General features: G+C 35.6%; 2 protein-coding genes across 3 annotated transcripts; one reads left to right on the top strand and one right to left on the bottom strand.

Annotated features, from left to right (window-relative positions):
• Positions 1-2,917: 2,917 nt before the first annotated feature.
• Positions 2,918-10,488, top strand: si:ch211-260e23.9 (uncharacterized protein LOC555795 homolog). Its single transcript, XM_056461994.1, has 4 exons — positions 2,918-3,032; positions 4,329-4,487; positions 5,779-5,914; positions 9,660-10,488. The coding sequence occupies exons 2-4, from the start codon at positions 4,358-4,360 to the stop codon at positions 9,886-9,888; spliced, it is 495 nt and encodes a 164-aa protein (XP_056317969.1). The 5' UTR covers positions 2,918-3,032; positions 4,329-4,357; the 3' UTR covers positions 9,889-10,488.
• Positions 10,392-20,106, bottom strand: zgc:162297 (uncharacterized protein LOC555865 homolog). Of its 2 annotated transcripts, XM_056461993.1 has the most exons (7): positions 19,965-20,106; positions 19,635-19,681; positions 19,473-19,555; positions 16,180-16,360; positions 15,951-16,101; positions 15,718-15,845; positions 10,392-10,713 (listed from the first exon to the last, which is right to left on the bottom strand). In XM_056461993.1, the coding sequence occupies exons 2-7, from the start codon at positions 19,657-19,659 to the stop codon at positions 10,523-10,525; spliced, it is 759 nt and encodes a 252-aa protein (XP_056317968.1). In that variant the 5' UTR covers positions 19,660-19,681; positions 19,965-20,106; the 3' UTR covers positions 10,392-10,522. The 2 variants fall into 2 exon arrangements, with proteins under 2 accessions (XP_056317968.1, XP_056317967.1); XM_056461992.1 differs by lacking the exon at positions 19,965-20,106 and having other exon boundaries at positions 19,635-19,910.
• Positions 20,107-20,233: the final 127 nt, after the last annotated feature.

Below are 20,233 nucleotides of genomic sequence, written 5' to 3' on the forward strand. Positions count from 1 at the left end.
TATGAAACTTCCAAATCCAATAGTGTATATCATGTATATATGTTAACAAAATTATCTCTGTGTTATTACCTGATACCAACTAGAACATGCACCAAAACACCAGCAAACAATACAGCAATTATACAGCACCATCAAAAAATATATAAATAAAAAAATCTCAGCCAGACTAAAGGAATGAGAAACAAAATAGAATGACATGTAAAAAAAGGAAGGAGAAAAAAATAACATTACAAAAAAATAATTACAGAGACATTATTAACCTGTACATCTAAGGAAGGGGCCCCATATTTTGTCATACATCGTCTGTTTGCCAAATCTAAAGAAACGTAACCTTTGCAGCTTGAGGGCAGAAACCATTTTACCATTTAAAAAACCTGGAGGTGTTGTGGATTTCCACTCCATCACTTTCTTGCCAGCACCATGCCAAACATAAGGGAGAGTTGTTGATGTTTCGGCCAAGTTGGAGCCTAGTCTGAACAGCCAAACAATGCTAATTCCACACCAATTTTAATGTCAATTTCAAAAGCCTGGGAATAAAGTTTGTATATAAGTATAAATTCAGATACTTCTGGACAGGATCAGAATACATGACCGTAGGTTCCGACTGCGCCTTTGCATATATCCCACAAAGAGATAGAAAGATACAGCTTATTAAATTAGGCTTAAGATTAGATAGAGTGTAATCTATGCATCACTTTGAATATTTATACTTTAACCAAAAAATGATCCATATTGTTTTCAAGGTAATCACAGCACATGTCCACATACCCTATTAATACACAACACTGCTACTCAATCAGCACTTTTTCCCATGTCTTGAATGAAGCATGGTTTTTAAAATCCATCTAACCTTAACAAACATAGTGAAGTTGGAAATAATCAGTTCATCATGACCATTTGCATCTGTGGTATGTATGACACACATCACACACTATAATAGAGTATTCTAAAGATCCTTTAGACACTCAAATAAGATGACTAGATGAAATCCATTGTAAACTGTTTAATCATGGTGAGATGTTTCTCATAAGATGGGTCTTTTATGACATTTTTAGATCATCAACAAATAAAATAGTTTTGATCTGCTTACAATCTCTATCATATACTCTTACATAACCTCATTAACTGCATTATACATATAGGTGTTTTAACCTGATTGGCGGGCGACGCAGTGGCGCAGTAGGTGGTGCTGTCGCCTCACAGCAAGAAGGTCGCTGGTTCGAGCCTCGGCTGGGTCAATTGGCGTTTCTGTGTGGAGTTTGCATGTTCTCCCTGCGTTTGCATGGGTTTCCTCCGGGTGCTCCGGTTTCCCCCACAGTCCAAGGACATGCGGTAGGTGAATTGGGAAGGCTAAATTGTCTGTAGTTTATGAGTGTAAGTGAGTGTGTATGGATGTTTCCCAGAGATGGGTTGCGGCTGGAAGGGCATCCGCTGCATAAAACATGTGCCGGATAAGTTGGCGGCTCATTCCGCTGTGGCGACCCCGGATTAATAAAGGGACTAAGCCGAAAATAAAATAAATGAATGAAGCTGATTGGCTAAAACACAGATACATTTCTATGTGCGTGTGTTTATGTGAGTAATTCCGAACAATATCTTTGAAGGCGTCACATACAAAAGTCAGACAGCCCCTATATGGTATTCAGAGCTGACCCCAGACCTGTACTCTCAGCTGTCTTATCAAACTGGTTAAAAACTGGTAATATCAACATCCAAACTGGCAGCTTGCATACTTGTATTCCAGTTTTCCTCTGAAGAGGGATGACACTTTATATAATTTAGGCCCTTAAAAACTCAACTTTATTATTAATTAAAAAGACATAAGATATTATACTACTCTATCCTGGAGCAGACACGCATCAGAAAATGGGGCCTTCGTGGGCCTTCAGAACAAAGGTGAGACAATACAATTTGGGTGCATGTGCATTTTGTAGTAAATATCAAATATGATTAATGCTTGAAAAAGAGACAGCATAATTATTTTGATTTAATTTAATTGTCATTCACATTATATATGCACTAGCAAAGTCATTGTTTTCAGCTGTAACAAATATTAATAAATACCTAAATAAATATATTATTAACATGACACATGAAACAACAGTGATTTGACACTAATTTACCAACTTATGGGGACATGTTTGAGTACCAAAGCAAGCTGTAAATCAGATTTTGAAATAAAATATCACACTCTCTTAGCTCTTTTAAGTTTTATCCATTACAAATTTGGTTTTCTGCTGAGCCGTTTTACTGATTTACCGTCATCAATGATAGAGAGGAAATAAGCCAGTAGTGGGAATTGGTACTTAAAGTCATAGTTCATTAAAATTTTTTTACTCATCCTCAAGCAGTTCTAAACCTTTGAGTTTTTTTCCTGTTAAACTCAAAAAATGATTGAGTTTGAAGAATGTTGGAAACTTGTAACCATTGATTTCTGTGTGTTTCCATACTGGATGTCAATACATATTCCAGCACTCTTTAAAAACATCTTATTTTGTGTAAATGATGTCAGAATGATGTAGTAAACGATGACAGAATAACATTTTTTGGGTTGAACTATCAATTTAAACTAAAGTGATACTCTGATTTATGATAGTTATTTGCTTGCGCATGCACTCATTGACCTGCGCTCAGCAGCCTACTGGTTTTACTACTGTGCAGTCAGTTTGACAAGTGAACATTTAACCAGTAAAAGTCGTCCAGCTTGCGTCTGGCAGGTATAAATAGATCATGTTTTCTTTAGTATTACATAAAATATCTGTGAACACATGTGAGAGCTTCAGTAGGCTATGTAACGCTATATATGTAAACAAAAACATCTGCATGTAGGCCTGCATATGTTCCACAGGCGCCCCGCCTTGTGGGCGGAGCCTGCCCACGTCAGCTCGAGGACACTACAGAACAGGAGGAGGAGCCTCGGGTACATAAACAAGTCCAGACTATACACCCGTCTGAAGAGACTGACTGCGATACATAACAGATAAAGCCGAGGCATTAAATCTGCAAATAATACATTTCTGAAAGCTGATAAGGTAGGCAAATTTAAACCTTGCTATGCAGCTTTTACTGCATGTTTCTGAAACGTCGATTATTATTTTTGTTGCCGTGTTTTAAGGGCGTACTGTTAACTTCAGCTAACGGGTTTGTCTTTAAACACTCAAGTATATTTTAACACTGTTTATTATTTAAATGATCCGCTGAAGTCTTCGTAAAGAAGAATATATGCGCAAAAAGTCGGGATATTGTTATATGCTTGTTTCTTTGTTTCATAGTTATATCATTAATTCAGTTTCGTAGAAAACCAGCTAATTATTCTCGTACTATTGTGTACAGTGTAGATTATCTTTTTACAGAGACTAAGAAGACATGTACAGTCAGCGACATAATTACTGTAAACAAGTCTAGATGCTTTACATGGTCAGAGCTACAGCTGATCGCTCCTTCCTGTCCCACTTTACTGACGTCTGGGGGATAATTTTAGGGTATTCATAATTATTGTACATAAGTGCTTTTGTAGCAAGTTGTTTTTCTCAAAATAGATGTGTTTTTATTCGTCAGAACAAATCTCATCATAATATTTCACAAATTTTATATCATATAATATTTTATATCATCATATAATAGGCTATTTAACAAATCTCATCATATAATATTCCACATATGCCTTTTAAATGGTCTTGCATAGCATATAGTACTTGCATTTTCAAAATGTTTTACCCACCCAGTTTATGTAATTTGGTGTAAAAATAAGTTATTATTGCAATAAAGATCATTGCAGTTCTGTGTGCTGGGCAGATAATTAAAACACATTTTTACCTTTTGCCTTTAGAAGAGAGAGATAACTTCCACACCTCTGTGCTAGTACTTTATTATCCTGTTAATGATCAAATTAATATATATCATGAGTCTAAAATAAAGGCAAAATTTAGAAAGGAATTCCAGACAATGTTAAAAATAAGCCAACTGCTTGTGGAAAGGAACACCATGTCTCAGTTCGACCAGCTGATAGCTTACGTGCCAAGTGCATTAGCTGTACCAGGGCAGCAGAACATGACCCTACATTTACTGTTATGCAAGGCTGTCTAAGTGTCTAATGTGAACATTCTGCACATTGCTTACCATCAACAGCTTGTAAGAAAAGATAAATCACTATCTACAGTGTAGGAAAGAAAAAAGAAAGAAACAAACTAATAACTGCATTTGAATGACAAATATGCTCACTGCAATGCTTTTATAAAAAAGGAAAACATTGCAATAGAGATTGGTTCCTCTAGAGGGCAACACAACTCCTTATTGTTGATATATTTGTTATTCTTTTCTTTAAACAGATATCAGTCTGGAAAAGTCGTAACAGAAAATGATCAACAGAATCCTCGCACAGCTGGTGGGAAGGGAAGACAAGGAAAGCGATGTTACAGAAGATACCGATAACTGTGCGAATCTCCTTGAGTTCGACGATGGAGAATGGGTTATCATAAAGACAGATGGTGAGTTATTGTGGTTACAATCTGCAAACTTGCAATTTTCAAAGTCCAGTAATTCTCAGGTTTGTATAAATCTTAAATCAAACTTATCACAATGTGTAGCTACTAGTTGTATAACAGTTAAATGGATAGTTCGCACAAAAAAGAAAATAATCTCATTATTTACTCTCCTTTATGTGGTTTAAATCCTTTATGAGCTCTTTTCTCTAGTTAAACACATAAAATAAAATATTTCGGAGAATGCTGGTTGCTGGAACCCGTCGACTTCTTCTATATTTTAGCAGAAAAAAATACTATAGAAGTCGATGGGTGCCAGCTACCAACATTTTTCAAAATACCATATTTTGTGTTTTATAGAGGAAAGAAGCTCAAATAGGTTTAGGACAAGTCAAAGGTGAATAAATGATGACAAAATTGTCATTTTTCAGTGAACTGTCCCTTTAAATTTAAATTCACAAAGGAAGTATTAAACAGTCTATGTTCAATAATATGTTTTACAAAGGCTTAAAAACTTCCTTTATGGATGACAATTTTAAAACAATCTCTGTTGTCAAAGATTTGCAAAAACACAGTATTATGCATGCCAGGACAGTAGTTGGCAATGACACTTAAATAAATACTGCATGCCTCGACATATACAGGCTGCATCAAATCGTATACTTTCTTGAGGAACTACTTATTTTGAAGAATTCCTTCACAACTACTAAATAAGCACATCCACATTAAATGGATGTCATATGAGTGTAATCTGGACATATTATCAGCCATGTTGTCATCATGATATCTTTTGTGGTCACATTTTTGTTGCTTTTGTCATATACTGTTTTTTTGATCTACTATTTAGTAGAAAAATATTCAATTTCAGAAGCACTCATTAACTATTTTAGTTAACATGAGGATAATAACACATTCCTAAATGGTTTTGTTGTTAAAGAAATGGTCAAAATGCCAAAATGGAGGAACATGGTGTTGTATAAACACTCTTTAAATGGTAAAGCAGTTTAACCTTTAAATGGTAAAACAGTGAACACATAAAAATTATATGTCTAATATCTAAATGTGTAAAAAAAAAGGTGGTATTTTTATCTTGCAGACTAGTGAGGTTTAATCACAAGCACTAGCTTATCAAACACTTTTAGAAAACATACAGAAATTAAGACCCCTAAAACGCTTTGGATCATCCCTTACTGGAACCAAACCTGCATTTGTTTTAGCATCTGAAAATCTCTCATTAGCACTGACCTCATATTGAGTGTTTTGGAAAGTTTTGAAGTAATTTATGCTTTGTGTGCAGAGAATCAGTCACTTGGCTCATCAAACACAAACAGTCTTGAGAACCTGTTGATCGAGCACCCCAGCATGTCTGTTTACCAGATGAGGCCTGATCAGGGAGACCTTGCTTCAGATGAAGAAACGGAGGATGTGGCTAGGTGAGATTAACAACTATCAGACATATCAGTATAACTTCTATTCTATTCAGTTCAATTCATCTTTATTTCTATAGCGCTTTTACAAAGTAGATTGTGTCAAAGCAGCTTAACACAGAAAATTATACTAGATTGAAACTGTGTTTTTCAGAGTAAGTTTATTTTAGTTCATTTCAGTGTGGTTTAATTTTCACTGCTAAAAGAGTAAATCCATCGATGTGCAGCTGCACTTCTAGTAGTTAGACATTTTTATTTAAAGGGATAGTTTACCTTCAAAAATATGTCCCTTACACACCATCTGCTTTCCTTGTTCCAGGCCTATATGAATTTCTTTCTGTTTTTGTTAAACAATATATATATTGAAGAATGATAAACTGTTAGCCCTTACCCTCTAAAGTATTTTTAATACTTTGTATTACAATGGCTACCAGTTCAACAGAAGAAAAAAACGTCAACATTTTAAAATAATGATCCATTATTTAATGTATTTACCTACATGAACAAACAGTTAGTAATACATTCATTACGGTATTTATTAATATTTGTTAACATTAGTTAATATTGAGATAAATAATGTTAGTTCATGAATTAAACAAAAGTGCTTCAGGGGTAATTGATTTGTCAGTGCTCTTTGGAAAAGGGATCCATAAAGATAAACCAAAAAAAATCACAAGTCCAAGGCACTCTACTTATGATAGAACTGTTTTAAAAAGCACAATAGTTGTATGTTTTAGCAATAGCCAGGTTAATAAAGGCTTTTTTTAAAGTGCCTTATGATTTTTAAATGGTAGTTCATGTTAGTTAATGTTGACTCACTGTGCATTAACTAATTATATTAAGCACAACTTTGGATAGGGGCGACATGGTGGCGCAGTGGGTAGCACGTTCAACTCACAGCAAGAAGGTCGCTGGTTCGAGTCTCGACTGGGTCAGTTGGTGTTTCTGTGTGGAGTTTGCATGTTTTCCCCGTGTTCGCGTTCGTTTTCCTACGGGTACTCCGGTTCCCCCACAAGTCCAAAGACATGTGGTATAGGTGAACTGGGTGAGCTAAATTGTCACATACATTTATGTGTGAATGAGTGTGTATGGATGTTTCCCAGTGATGGGTTGCGGCTGGAAGGGCATCTGCTGAGTAAAACATATGCTGGATAAGGTGGCGGTTCATTCCGCTGTGGCGACCAGAGATTAATAAAGGGACTAAGCCAAAAAGAAAATGAATAAATGAACAACTTTGGATTTTAATAATGCATTAGTTAATTAATAAATGCTTCACATGATTATTCATACTTAATGTAATGAATACATTAACTAACATGAACTAATAGACCATTATTCTAACGTGTTACTGTAAAATATATTAAGGCATAGAATTATTTAAGAGTGAGAAAATGTTAAATTGTTACTTTTGGGTGAACTATCCCTTTAAGCAACTTAAAATGCTAGGTGTTTAATATAATGTAAACTACAGTTTAAAGCTTTAGGGTGGGTAAGATGTTTGTAATTTTTATTCTATTTATTTTTTGTATTTTTATTAATTTTTAAAAATTTATTTATTATAATTTTTTTATTAAGGATTTTCAAATAGTACAAAGACAATCAGACAAACAAACAAATCTCTAAGCGCTGCAATTTAAAAAAAAATTTACAAATGTAATAATTCATTTGTTTTAAATAATCAAAATAAAACAAAAGAAGCCAGAACTCTCTTCAAATAATTTTTTTTTTCAAATCACTGACTTCTGCTGTCTCCATTAGTTTCAAAAACACTGATTTCTTTACAATTTAAAATGGCATCTTTAGATATCAGTTCTGCTGGAGATACTGTCGTCCTAAAAAACAAAAACAAAAAAAAAGTAAATAAAAAATCTTACATAGGAATCATAGGAACGGTATAACAGAAAATGTTGGCGGTTTTAAAACCTTAACTTTTCCAAATCATGGTATACCTTGAAATCCCTCCCATGCCTATTGAAAAGGTTGCTATTTTTTTGTATTTTTAGATTAGTCTTTTATTCCCACCAAGGTTGAATTCATTTCCTCAAGAATAAGGCTGCACAATTAATCGAAAAAATTGTGATCTCAATTCGACCCTCAACACAATCTTTGTCCAGAATCTCTACGATTCAGCCAACATTTTCAAGTTCAGGAGAGAAGCAGAAAGGCGGTCGCATAAGTCTTTACATTGTTTTATATACATTACTCGGCATTGTGGACACCTACTATAGCCTTTATAATGTTGAATATAATGCAAGAGAGTCTCTGATAATGACAAATGTCTCATTTTACCAGTAAAAATTGTCTAATAATATCGTAAATGACAGATTTAAAGCACACGTCTCAACACAATAATTCAACTTTAGAAATATCAGTAGTTGTATTTGGTCACACTTTATTTTGATGGTCCGTTTGTTGAATTGAAGTTACATTGCATCTACCAACTAATTCTCGTTAGATTATAAGTAGACTGTTAGGTTGGGGTTAGGGTTAGTGTAAGTTGCATGTACTTGGAAAGACTTGTATTATGATGCATCACTTTACTGTGAATTAACAACCAGGACAAATTTAAAGTCAAGTCCACCTTTCCAAGTCTCTATAAAATTGAGCATTTTAACCAACAGTAGACCTACACATAGGCCTAATTTTATTGTTTTACCATATGTTTGAGAAATAACAGTAATAATAGCCTACTCATATGAACCATATTATACTCGTATGAACTACATATTTTTCATCTACAGAATTGTGAGAAAATCACCTTTTTTTTGCTTAAAATAAAAACCACGATTCTTATTTTAGCCAGAATCGTGCAGCCCTACTCAAGAATACATAAAGTTATTCGTTTTTTAAAGATCTGTGTTCTATTTTAAATGGTCATTTATTCCTGTGATGGTAAAGCTTCATTATCACCACCATTACTCATCATTGTAGTATAGTGATTTAGTGCTTTAATATCTTTGTGAATGATAGCTACATAGTTCAAATGATTTTATCTAAGACTTAATTAACCGAAATAAGTCTTTACTGTCACTTTTGACCAATTTAATTCAACTTTGCAAACTAAAAAAAGTATTATGAGTAATTAAATGAGTTAAATTTAAATAATTTAGGTACTAAAAATAGTCAAAGTAACTTGTGATAACCCCAAACACAGCAAAAATATACAGAACAGCATGATTTTAGTAACACTAAGTGATTTTAGGTTGTATTTATAGTTTATTTGGTTATCTTTTCTGTTTTCATTTGAAATTGTCAAAGATGTTTTGCCATTTTTATAACTGTTTATGTGCCTGTGTAACTTTAAGAATATTTATTTCTTTATTGGTTAGTTATCTTAATCGAATCAACACTTTTTCAATTAATGTTTATTTTAGTTCAACTTTTCAATACTTTACATTTAATTTTCTTTTTAGTAAACTGAAATACAGCAGTCAACATTTGAAGTGTATCAAAACCTTACATTAAAATGATTTTAAAACTAATCAACAACAGCCATTCTTGCCTTACGACAATTTTGAAAATCTTTTTGATGCACTTCAGATGTTGAGTACTGTAGTCCTGGAATGATATCATCTAATAAACATTTTGAAATAGCCAGGCATATTAACATTCCTTATGGAACCCAGTTCTAGTTCTAGGCATAAACACAGCTGTTACACTCAAATAATATAAAGAAAACCGGTCCACTGATGTCACACGGACATGTAACCTATATTTCCTTGGCTTGTGATTTGTCAATGTACCCCTTCAGGCCTGTGCCAGTCAGACGTCACGTTTCTTGGCGGTTAGCAGCATGGGGCAGCCCTTTGCCCTGCAGCACCATCCTGCTCTCAGTGCAGCGTGCCAGAGTCTATAATGAGCACAGAAAACTGACCCGTGGTGCCCTCAACAGGCAAAACCTCGCAAGAACACGATTTTCTCCTTCTGATCGCCGCTACGGCTACTTCAAACAGCCCGCTCAGCGCCTGTACAACTACTGAAAGCAAATAATAAACTAGCGCAATGAATAGCTGAATAAGGGGCAAATCATGTCATGAATCCATTCCCCTACGAGACTAACATGGGTTAAGAAATGCAGTGTGGTATTATTATTATGTTCTTCTTCAGGAGGAAGTCTCACTTTCAGTCTGACACTGAAAAAACTCAAATGTTTTCAAAAAACAAAAAAAAAAGTAGTGATTTGCATTAGTAGTGTTATAAAGTGTTTTTTAAACATGTAACAAAGATTGTGTGCTTGTTTTTTAGCTTAGCGTGATGTGACTGCTGCATGAGTATTTAGTGGATAAAAAAATTGTGTGAAATAATTCATTGTTAAAGCCTAAAATCAGTCGAGGACTGTACTTTACCAAGACTATGCATTTTTTTACATCAAATAATAAGGTTAATATGTATCTTAATGTTACTTAAGTGCCAGAGAAATGAGATCTGATGATGATGTATGTCTTGATTCATATTGTCAGTTGTTATTACTTGACTTTGTATATTTAAATGCCTTTATTTGCTGTTGTTTTATTTTTTATCTTCAAAAACACGTTTGATCAAATCTTTTAAAAAGTGAAAAAATAAATATTTTATCTTCACTTTGCTCCAATTGGTTTTTATTTTATTCATTTGTTACTCCCGAAGTGTGTGCATCTTTCCCATGAACCTTTTGACTCTTTCAGCATCCACACTATTTGCCCAGTAACCTCCTTTCTTGAAATGAGAGCCGATGATCATGGCGCTTGCCTGAAGGTAGTGCTCCACATTGTCATCAGTTACTCCAGACCCGATGAGAACGGGGATCCGTACAGACTGGGAAACCTCTGTGAAACGAACAGGGTCGGAGAAAACATGAGTGTAAGGACATGGATTCTGCTACATGCATGCATAAAAATACAAAAAACATGTTGTTCCGTCATTGTAATGAGGATTCTGGCAGACTATGCCTCGTCCTCCATCTGACAGCTTCCTCAGTCCAATGGATCAGAACTAAGGAAGGCAATAGGCACAGTTCCAAAGTAGGCAGCAGGGCAGTGGCAGACTAGTCTGGGCCTGGTTTTCATGCCTATGTTTACAGCCTTCCATGATCGGCAGCCATCTGGAAGTGGGATTTAAAATAGCTGGCACTGCTGGTGTCTGTGTTAGCCTGTACAAGGCCATTGGTTTTGAAGCAGGGCAGGAAGCAGGCCATCAGTCACTACAGCCAGAAGCGACCCAAGTGACATCATTCTTTCCAAAAGACCCCACTAAGGCTGTACAATGTATTGGAAAAAAAATATCGTTATCATGTATAATAGTGTACGCAATATCAATTTTAGGGCTGCATGATGAATTGCAATTTAGTTAAAGCTATGATTGCAGTGGACATCTTGTCAGAGAAGCACAGCTATGTGATCAGTAGTAAATCTCAGACGAAAGACTGAGGGCACTCTCACGTGTGCAAATACACCACAAATAAGAGACCCAGGGTTTAACTGCTTTTATTAATATTCTCTGCTTTCTTGGTATTGAGAAACAGCTATACTTTCAGATGTAGCAGCAACAAAGAAATGTCGATCACTCAGAAGTGACGCAAACAACTGTCAAATAGCAGAATGATTAACTTCAATTTCAAAATCGCGGGTATTAAATTGTCCTCAATCCTTTGCATGGCTTGTCAGTGAACTATAGCTCTATGTGGTAAACCCTGCTCTATTTGAAAGCAGCTGCTGGAGATTTACAGAGAGTGTTATAAATTACATTAATGGGCCAAGCATTTGTGTGTTGCATGCATAGGTTGTTCTAAATTTGACCAATCAGATGGGGTCTTACTATACCCGTCTCCTCAGTAGGTGCTATAATCTAAACCGGGCCCAAATGAGAACCTAGTATCAGAATATCTGCTGAGGTTTTCAGAAATGGAAAATAAATGGTTAATCAGCAACAAATCAGCATGATTTCTGAAGAATCAAATGACACTGAAGAATAAAAAATTGAATAAGAAATATCACAGTTTTTATTGTATTTTGTGCAGCCTTGACATAAGAACATAAGAAACACTGACTTTCAAAAAAGTCTAATCTATTTCTACCAACTTGAACAAACTATTTGTAATAATAGTATATCTTGTGATGTAACTTTTCCTAAAAAAGGCTATTATTTTAAGCTATTTTTAAGAAGGGCGTAACAATATTCAAACTGAACTGAAAAACGTGGTACTCTCCTTACAGTACAAACTGTAGCTGTATCGCAACACTCTCATAGTGAATCGAGGTACCACTCCTGGTACCTAGATGCTTTCAGATCTAATTAAATAGAATTCAGGCTTTTTAAAAAATGTCAAGGTGCCAACATTTTATATTTTAATACATTATAAATGACTGAGAACAGTTGCTTAATATTTTTGATGAACCCATAATGCATTAATTGCAAGATTCTTTGATTAAAAAAGATAGATGGATGAATGGATAGATAGATAGATAGTGTAGGGAAATCATTTTAAGTGAAATATTTTCCTTTTAAATGCTATGAGAAGTGTTACCAGACTCTGAAAAACAAAAGGCTAAAGTCCTGTTAACTCAAAACTCAAAGAAAAATGTTTGTGCACGTGTGACAATGCGTTTTTAAGTATGAAATAGGCCAAACATCATTTAAACATGCCTGTTTTTGCAGTCTACATTTTATTCAGTTAACTTCATGCTTCGTAAACCATGAAATGATGTTTACAACTGTGCTTTTGCTTTCAGCCATCGGACTTGTTTGATTTCATTTTGTGAGTTGTTAGGAAGCTACTGGCAAATGTCAAGATGAGATATGAAGATAGACTGGTTTGTACTGTAGCAGATCAACTGTTCAACTGTACTTTTGATTCAACAAGGAAGCCTAGGAGTTCTCAAAAGTAACAGATAATTAAGACAATTAGAATATTACAAACGATTTGTGTTTTCAAAAAATATAAGATAATTAAATGAAACCGCTAAAACGTTAACGTAAACCTTCTTAAAACATGGCATTTTGTCAAAGTTTTTAAAAAATGATTATGCAGCAAACTGTAACTACAGCTAGTGTTTTTTTAGCCACTGTTAAACTTCTGGTGAAAGGATAACGTGACTAAGATTTCATGAGCTTTTATTTACAGTATTGATGTTGCGTTGTAATTAAAGCATTATCAGTTATGCTTAAGCATTCATTTTGTTGTTCAGACATAAAACGAGATGAAAGACTGTTTAATGCAAGAGCCACCAGGAGAAGCAGATGCGAAGCAGAAACTCCATTGAAAATACTGGGATAAAATAGATTTCAATATTTTAAAGAACAAGGCACAGAACAATGAAGTTTTATATAGTGCCTCTTGTCTGGTCTGATACCTACTTTATATCGTATATCAGTCAGGCAGTGAAGATCATTGATTTTTAAAGAAACCAGATCTTAAACACTGTGATTTTGTAATGGCATGACAGTTCTCCAGAAACGCTTGAGCTGGCTTACTAAAATTTAATAGTTCTTGAGCAAACACCCCATTACATTAATTTTATTTAGCAAGGAAGCATTCAATTATACAAAAGCTTTTTAACAGTAAGAATTATAAGAATTATATAAGTATTATAATAAAAACACTTTTTTTCTTAAACAGCACGTCATTATATAAGATCTAATAAAGTATTTCTAATATAGCATGCTAGAAACCTTTCGGAAGGATCATGTGTCACTAAAGACTGGAGAAATTATGTAAAAAATCAGCTTTGACATACAGGGGTTGGACAATCAAACTGAAACACTGGCCAATTTAGTGTTGGAGGTTTCATGGCTAAATTTGACCAGCCTGGTGGCACATTCCACCAGTAATAGCAGAGTGTGAAGGTTTAATCAGTGGAGTAATAGCACAGTTTTGATTAATATTTTTGCAATGCACACAACAATATGGGTGACATATCAGAATTTGAAAGAGGACCAATTGTTGGTGCTCATCTCACTGGCGCATCTGTGACCAAGACAGAAAGTCTTTGTGATGTATCAGGAGCCATGGTATCCAGGATAATGTCAGCATACAACCAAGAAGGATGAACATCCACATCCAACAGGAGTAACTGTGGATGCAAGAGGAAGCTGTCTGAAAGGGATATCCGGGTGCAAACCCGGATTGTATCCAAAAAACATAAACACAGCTGCCCAACTCACTGCAGAATTAAATGTGCACATCAAACTCAGTTATGGTGTAGAGAAGACTCAAAGTAACAAACCACCAAGGCTATTGCATGCCCAGAGTGAAGCATGAGGGTGGACCTGTGATGGTTTGGGCTGCAAAATCATGGTATTCCCTAGGCCCATTACTTGTGCTGGATAGGTGCCTCACTGCCAGGGAGTACTGAACTACTCTGGAGGACCATGTGCACCCAATGGTTCAAAAAGTGTATCCTGAAGGCAGTGCTGTGTATCAGAATGATAATGCACTAATACACACAATAAGACAGAGTGGTTTAATGAACGTGAAAGTGAATGTCTATGACCTGCGCAGTAGCCAGATTTAAATATTATTGAGACACTTTGGGGTGTTTTTATAGGAGGAGTCAGGAAACATTTTCCTCCACCAGCATCACATAGTGACCTGGCCACTGTTGTGCAAGAAGAATGGCTCAAAATTCACCTGGCTACTGTGCAGGACTTGTATCTGTCATTTCCAAGACTAACTGATGCTGTATTGGAGGCAAAAGGAGGCCCTTTTACTAATGAATTATTGTGGTATAAAACCAGGCATTTCAGTTTCATTGTCCAACCCCTGTACATAAATATATAAACAGGTCACTTACTTTAATGTATTTTGCAAGAATATGTTATATATTTACATGTTGTAAATCCAGCAGCTCCAATCTCTCCACCGCAGTGCAGACTAACAATGTGGCACGCAACAGTCAAAGAATATAAGCATTATTAAAATTGTCATTTTATTATTAAAATTACAGATTGAGAATTAAAATAACAGATATTTCACAACATAATCAATATTGGTCAAGAGTATCATCATGCAGAAACTCTGTTTGTGTGCACACAAAAGTAGCAACAGCAAGACATATCAGAGTAGTAACATTGTTGTTTTGCTCCTCCCTAATACCAACCATTCGATTCCCATAAGCAGGATTTGTACAGCATTCTGACACCAATATTCCTAGTAAACAATGCTTGTAGTCCAAATGTGCCATTTCTTGTAGGTCTTGAAAAAATATTTTCCCTTTGGAGTGGACTTTGAGATTTGCATCTTTGTACATCTTTTTTTTTTGCCCCAACATACACACTGCACATGGACTAACATTAAAAAATAAATTCCAAGATTGAAATATACTGTACTATACATATGTAATAGTTTAACTGGAGATACTGGATATCATTACATCACAAAACCTTTACCTAATGATAAACTAAGAATGAATACAGCAAAATAAGAAGCACAGCACATAATATGGACACACTTTTCAATAAGGTTCTGTTTAGTTAGTAAATAATGAATAATAATGAGTATAAATGCGAAGCAGCATTGTTTAGTAATAGTTCAACATTTACAGCTGAAATGCATTATTAATTGCTTTTAAACATTAATTAATTTCTTTATTCTGTCAAACACAAAAGAGAATACTTTGAAAAAGGCAGATTGCTGGGACCCATTGACATCCATAGTAGGAAAGAAAATACTATAGAATTCAGTGGGTGTCAGCAAAATTAAATAAATGCTCTAATATAAGTGTAAAACGCTCTAAACTAAAGTATTGTTCATTGTTCGTACATACACTAACTAACATTAACTACTGGAACCTTATCATAAAGTGTTATCTGAAAGTAGGTAAAACGAGACTCACCCCTCAGTTCCTGCGGATCAGCCTTTGCTCCAGTGGCACTTCCTGTGACGACGACTCCATCAGAGAGGAAGAACTCGGCAGCTTGAGCCGTCTCAGCTATGCTCACATCTGCAGTCAGGGCATGAGCACTGCAATGATCATTAAGAAAATATCACTCATACGACACAGCATAGCAGAAACCACATCAGTCTCTGTGGTCAGCCAGCACATTCTGCACTCGAATCTGATCATACCTGTGCTTCTTCTTGATGTCAGTAAAGATCTGAACATGCTCTGCTCCAATGCGCTTGCGGTAGCGCAGCAGCTCACCGGCGCAGGCATTTAACAGGCCTTCATCTGCAACATGTGAGAAAACAAACCCCTCTGCACGGATAAAATCCAGCCCTGTGCAAAGGCAGATGCAAGTTAATATTTGTTAAATTGATCATGTCAGTGAATGCCTTGGTTGGAAATGGCATCCACCTGAGGCCAGAGCTACAGCCAGAGCTGAGTGGTTTGCTGCTGAGAGAATCTGTACACCGAGCGGCCAGGATGGATAAAGGCCTCTGACTGCTGTACACACAGCTGTCATACATGCACCCACTTCTGGACCCACATCAAGGGTGTATGGAATATCATGCATGTTTTCAATGATCAGCCCATCCTGTTACAGAGGACATAAATAGAAGCAATCACATATTGAACACGTACTGACTGGCAAATCAATTAATTGATCTATTACATGGATATTTTCTAGCGTTAACGGTGTGTTGTAGCGAGGACGTAAACAAGGATTTAAACAACAGGTAATGCTGTTTGGCACCGCTAACAGTTTAGCTACAAATTCATATTTATCATTCAAACCTCTGCAAACACTCACAATTTTCACCAGCGCTACAGTGTCTCTCTATGTGGATGCTTTCCCTGCGTTCTACATCTCAAATAACAAACTCCCAAAAGATATATGAACGTTTCATATTACTTACACATGCTTATAACCAGAATATATGTGACAACACTTGTCAGATTTTATTTTCTGTCCGATTAAAGCTTAAATTGGAAATGATAACAGCTACTCTGACTGACAGTATTTACACAGCAAAGGCACAGCGCGTGCTTGTAGGGGCATGACGCTTTTCCTGGTGACATGGAGCCAATCCGCGAATCACAGCACATTATGTTAGCTGACCAATCAGAACCTCTTGAGGGTGGGCTATGAAAGGGTGAGAGGGTGGGCTTGAGGGTAGGAACTATGAAATATGACAGTCGTTTTCATGTTAGCTGAGTAGCAGTTTCTAATCAAAGTAAGATATATTAAATAATAATGTGATTTTTTACAAATGAAGCTTGAGCACACATTGCTTAGCATCTTATAAACACAACCAAGCCTTAAAAATACACTCTGGACCATACCTTTAAAAAATGTATCATCCTTGAGGTCTTGGAGAACTCTTATAATAATAAGCATAATGTTGAAATGACAACATGCGACATTAGAGTTGACATGTGACCTGGGGTTGACTGTATAGGTACAATCATGTATACAGACACAGACAGACACACACACACACACACACAGTCTGATTTTCATATACATTTTTCTAATCAAAGTCAGTAAACTACACAACAGTTTCTTTACACAAGCTGTTGTTATTATTCTCAACTTCAAAACCCAGGATTTCCTCTCCTCTCCTCCCCACCACACCACGAAAACCTCAAAACATTATGCAATTCTGAATACCTCAAAACATTATGTGATTCTCAGTGTGCTCACACAGGTGAGTGGACTTGACAAACCACCTGTACATAACACTCTTTCATCTCTGACATTTTTTCCAGACACTTGCAGCAGTTTGCATATTTGACATTTACTTGCAATCATTCCATATGTCTAGAAAAACATTGTATGAGTTGGCTTGAAAAACCACCTGTAGAAATGTTCTCTCCATATGCACCGGACACTTTACTTAAACTCCATCTTATAAGGACTCAATAAGGGCATTGTGAATGCACCACAAATCATGTTGCACTGCTTGTTTTCTTCAACCTTAAATACCTCTTTTGCACAATATCTCGAACAATATTGTTCTGTTTTATGTAAAACTACTTGTATAGTCTGTCTTATAGGTCATGTGCATAGCTAAGTATTTATAGTACATGTATAGTTATTAGTTAGCATAGTTAGACTGCTCTTGTGTGTTAATTATGTATAGGTTGAAAATAGCTCTTACTTCCAGTGTTGTGTTCATATTTATGACAATGTTTATTTTTGTTGCACCGTGACCCTGCGAGACATGACACTTAATTCTACTGTATGTACACACATGTAGAGAAAGGACAATAAAACTCGACTAATGCTGTGATTTTCATCCTGATTGTTTCATGGCTTATACTGTTTTAATAGAGATTTTTTAAAATCCCTTTGGGATAAAAACATTTCCTATTTTGTCACCAAATTTCAGTAATTATTTTGCCTTGTGTTTTCAGCCAATCAGTGTTGCAAATGAATCCTTAGAGGAAGTTGCTAAAAGCAGGTTGATATTTTTGCTAGAAGTTGCTAAATTATCTTCTGATGTAGTGTGATGATTTATTTACATAGCCATGATACAAATTTGCATCACTGTGTAAAATACTAAGTGGGATTGTTTAAAATGATTGCCCATCTTCGGTAAACATGTAATTTAAATGTTAACTTAGATTGGTTAGGCAAAAAAGTATTGCAAAAATGTGATATATATCAAATATATATATCAGAAATTTTCCTTTTTAAATATAATCAATCATTAATTTTCTTTTCAGCTTAGTTCCTTTATTAATCTAGGGTCGCCACAGTGGACTGAACAGCCAATTTATCCAGCATATATTTTACGCAGCGGTTGCCCTTACAGCTGCAACACACTACTGGGAAACATTTTAAACACAACGTTACACAATTTCATGCATTATCTCTGAGGCATTTTACAAATATTTGGACCTGTAATTTCAATTCTTTAAACACAATGAAAACTAAAAAGTGTAAAAGAAAGTCCATACAGACATCTTAACGGGATAATTCACCCAAAAATTACATTTACTTAACGCAAATAAGATATTTTGAAGAAAGCTGAAAACTTTTTACTATTGACTTCCATAGTAGGAAAAAAACAAATACTATGGTAGTAAATGGTTACATGTTTTCCAGTTTTCTTCAGTATATCTTATTTTGTGTTAAGCAGAAGAAAGAAACTCATAAAGGTTTTAGACAAGTAAAGGATGCGAGTAAATGAAAGATTTTTTTTTTGTGTGTGTGAAATATCCTTTAAATTTTACTTATTGTAAACATTCTATAACACACTTACCAGTGCCTTTTCCTCAGATATTAGATTGTTACATAATTTTAGGTACAAGCTAATTTCAAGATATATTATGCATTAACAATTGGCTAACTAGCTGTGGTTTCTTCTTTTGTACAATTATAATAAAGTATGTGCTTTTTCATTTGAGTCACTTTTCAAACGTTAAATGTTGCCTAACGAATGTTAAATAGAGGTTATCATAACAAATATTGCGAGGGTAGTCTAAAAACCTCCAAACTCTAGCAACATTGCTATGTTGGCAACACTGCTATCAGTTGGTCGGAGGAGGTGGAGATGACTCGCTTCATTGAGTCAGTTGATTCGTGAACGGTTTACGACTCAGTAGAATCGTTCAGATGCACGGATTCACTGAAAATAGCCTACTTTAAATAATGTTTTAAACTGAGACATTCATGTACGTTTATGATACATTTTACATACAAGTCCCGCGTTGTGGTAAATTTCCGCCTCTCGACAGGCCTCCTCTGTGATATCGGAGATAGTCGAGCGGTTCAAAGGGGTTCCTGCAAAAGAAAAGAAATTGAATTCAGCATTTCTCCTCAAGGCCTACAAACTTCTACTCTCGTGAAATGAATGCGTTACCTGGCAAAGCTCGGACGTGAATCATGCCAATGACATTTGATTGTAACCTTCCAAAAAGATTTAAAAACTTCATTTCGTCAAGCAACAAAGGCACAGATTTGTGTTATGATGATCACGTGACTGGTCAAAGGTTACTGAGAGAAAGTGTGGACATAATGCCAACCCCTACAAAGTCTACAGCTTAAATAATATACTTAAAACACTGCTACTGCTGCTGCTGTATATTGCAGTATATAGTGCATGTCTAAGGGGGCGCCAGTCAATACACTGGAAACGTATGTGCCTGCATGACCCACTAGCAGAAACTAACAAAATAATGGGCTTTATCACCTTGACAACACTTGCCATCTCAAACGGCCAGCCAAACACAGCCCAAACTTCGCATTCCGTACATATATAACATTACAGATCGATAAAATCCAACTATTCAACCCGCGCACTTGTATTGTTTACATCTTGAGCCTGCTAGCCATGTGCTCAACGCACTTCCGCTACCTCAACACCGCCCCCACAAGACGTCATCAAACACACGCCTCATTTTGCCGGCAAAATCTTCATGTTTCTAAACTTTGTTTTATTGACCACTTAATGCCTGAAGT

Source organism: Danio aesculapii, chromosome 7 (genome assembly GCF_903798145.1).
Source record: "Danio aesculapii chromosome 7, fDanAes4.1, whole genome shotgun sequence".
Classification (NCBI taxonomy): domain Eukaryota; kingdom Metazoa; phylum Chordata; class Actinopteri; order Cypriniformes; family Danionidae; genus Danio; species Danio aesculapii.

Bases quoted from the DNA above. Each gene is read 5' to 3' on its own strand.
- si:ch211-260e23.9 (XM_056461994.1), top strand. From the start codon at position 4,358: ATGATCAACAGAATCCTCGCACAGCTGGTGGGAAGGGAAGACAAGGAA. The intron at 4,488-5,778 runs GTGAGTTATTGT...CTTTGTGTGCAG, and splicing joins GGTTATCATAAAGACAGATG to AGAATCAGTCACTTGGCTCA. The intron at 5,915-9,659 runs GTGAGATTAACA...GTACCCCTTCAG, and splicing joins GAAACGGAGGATGTGGCTAG to GCCTGTGCCAGTCAGACGTC.
- zgc:162297 (XM_056461992.1), bottom strand. From the start codon at position 19,707: ATGAAGTTTTTAAATCTTTTTGGAAGGTTACAATCAAATGTCATTGGC. The intron at 19,556-19,634 runs GTAACGCATTCA...TTTCTTTTGCAG, and splicing joins TCACGTCCGAGCTTTGCCAG to GAACCCCTTTGAACCGCTCG. The intron at 10,714-15,717 runs GTGAGTCTCGTT...TTCGTTTCACAG, and splicing joins TGATCCGCAGGAACTGAGGG to AGGTTTCCCAGTCTGTACGG.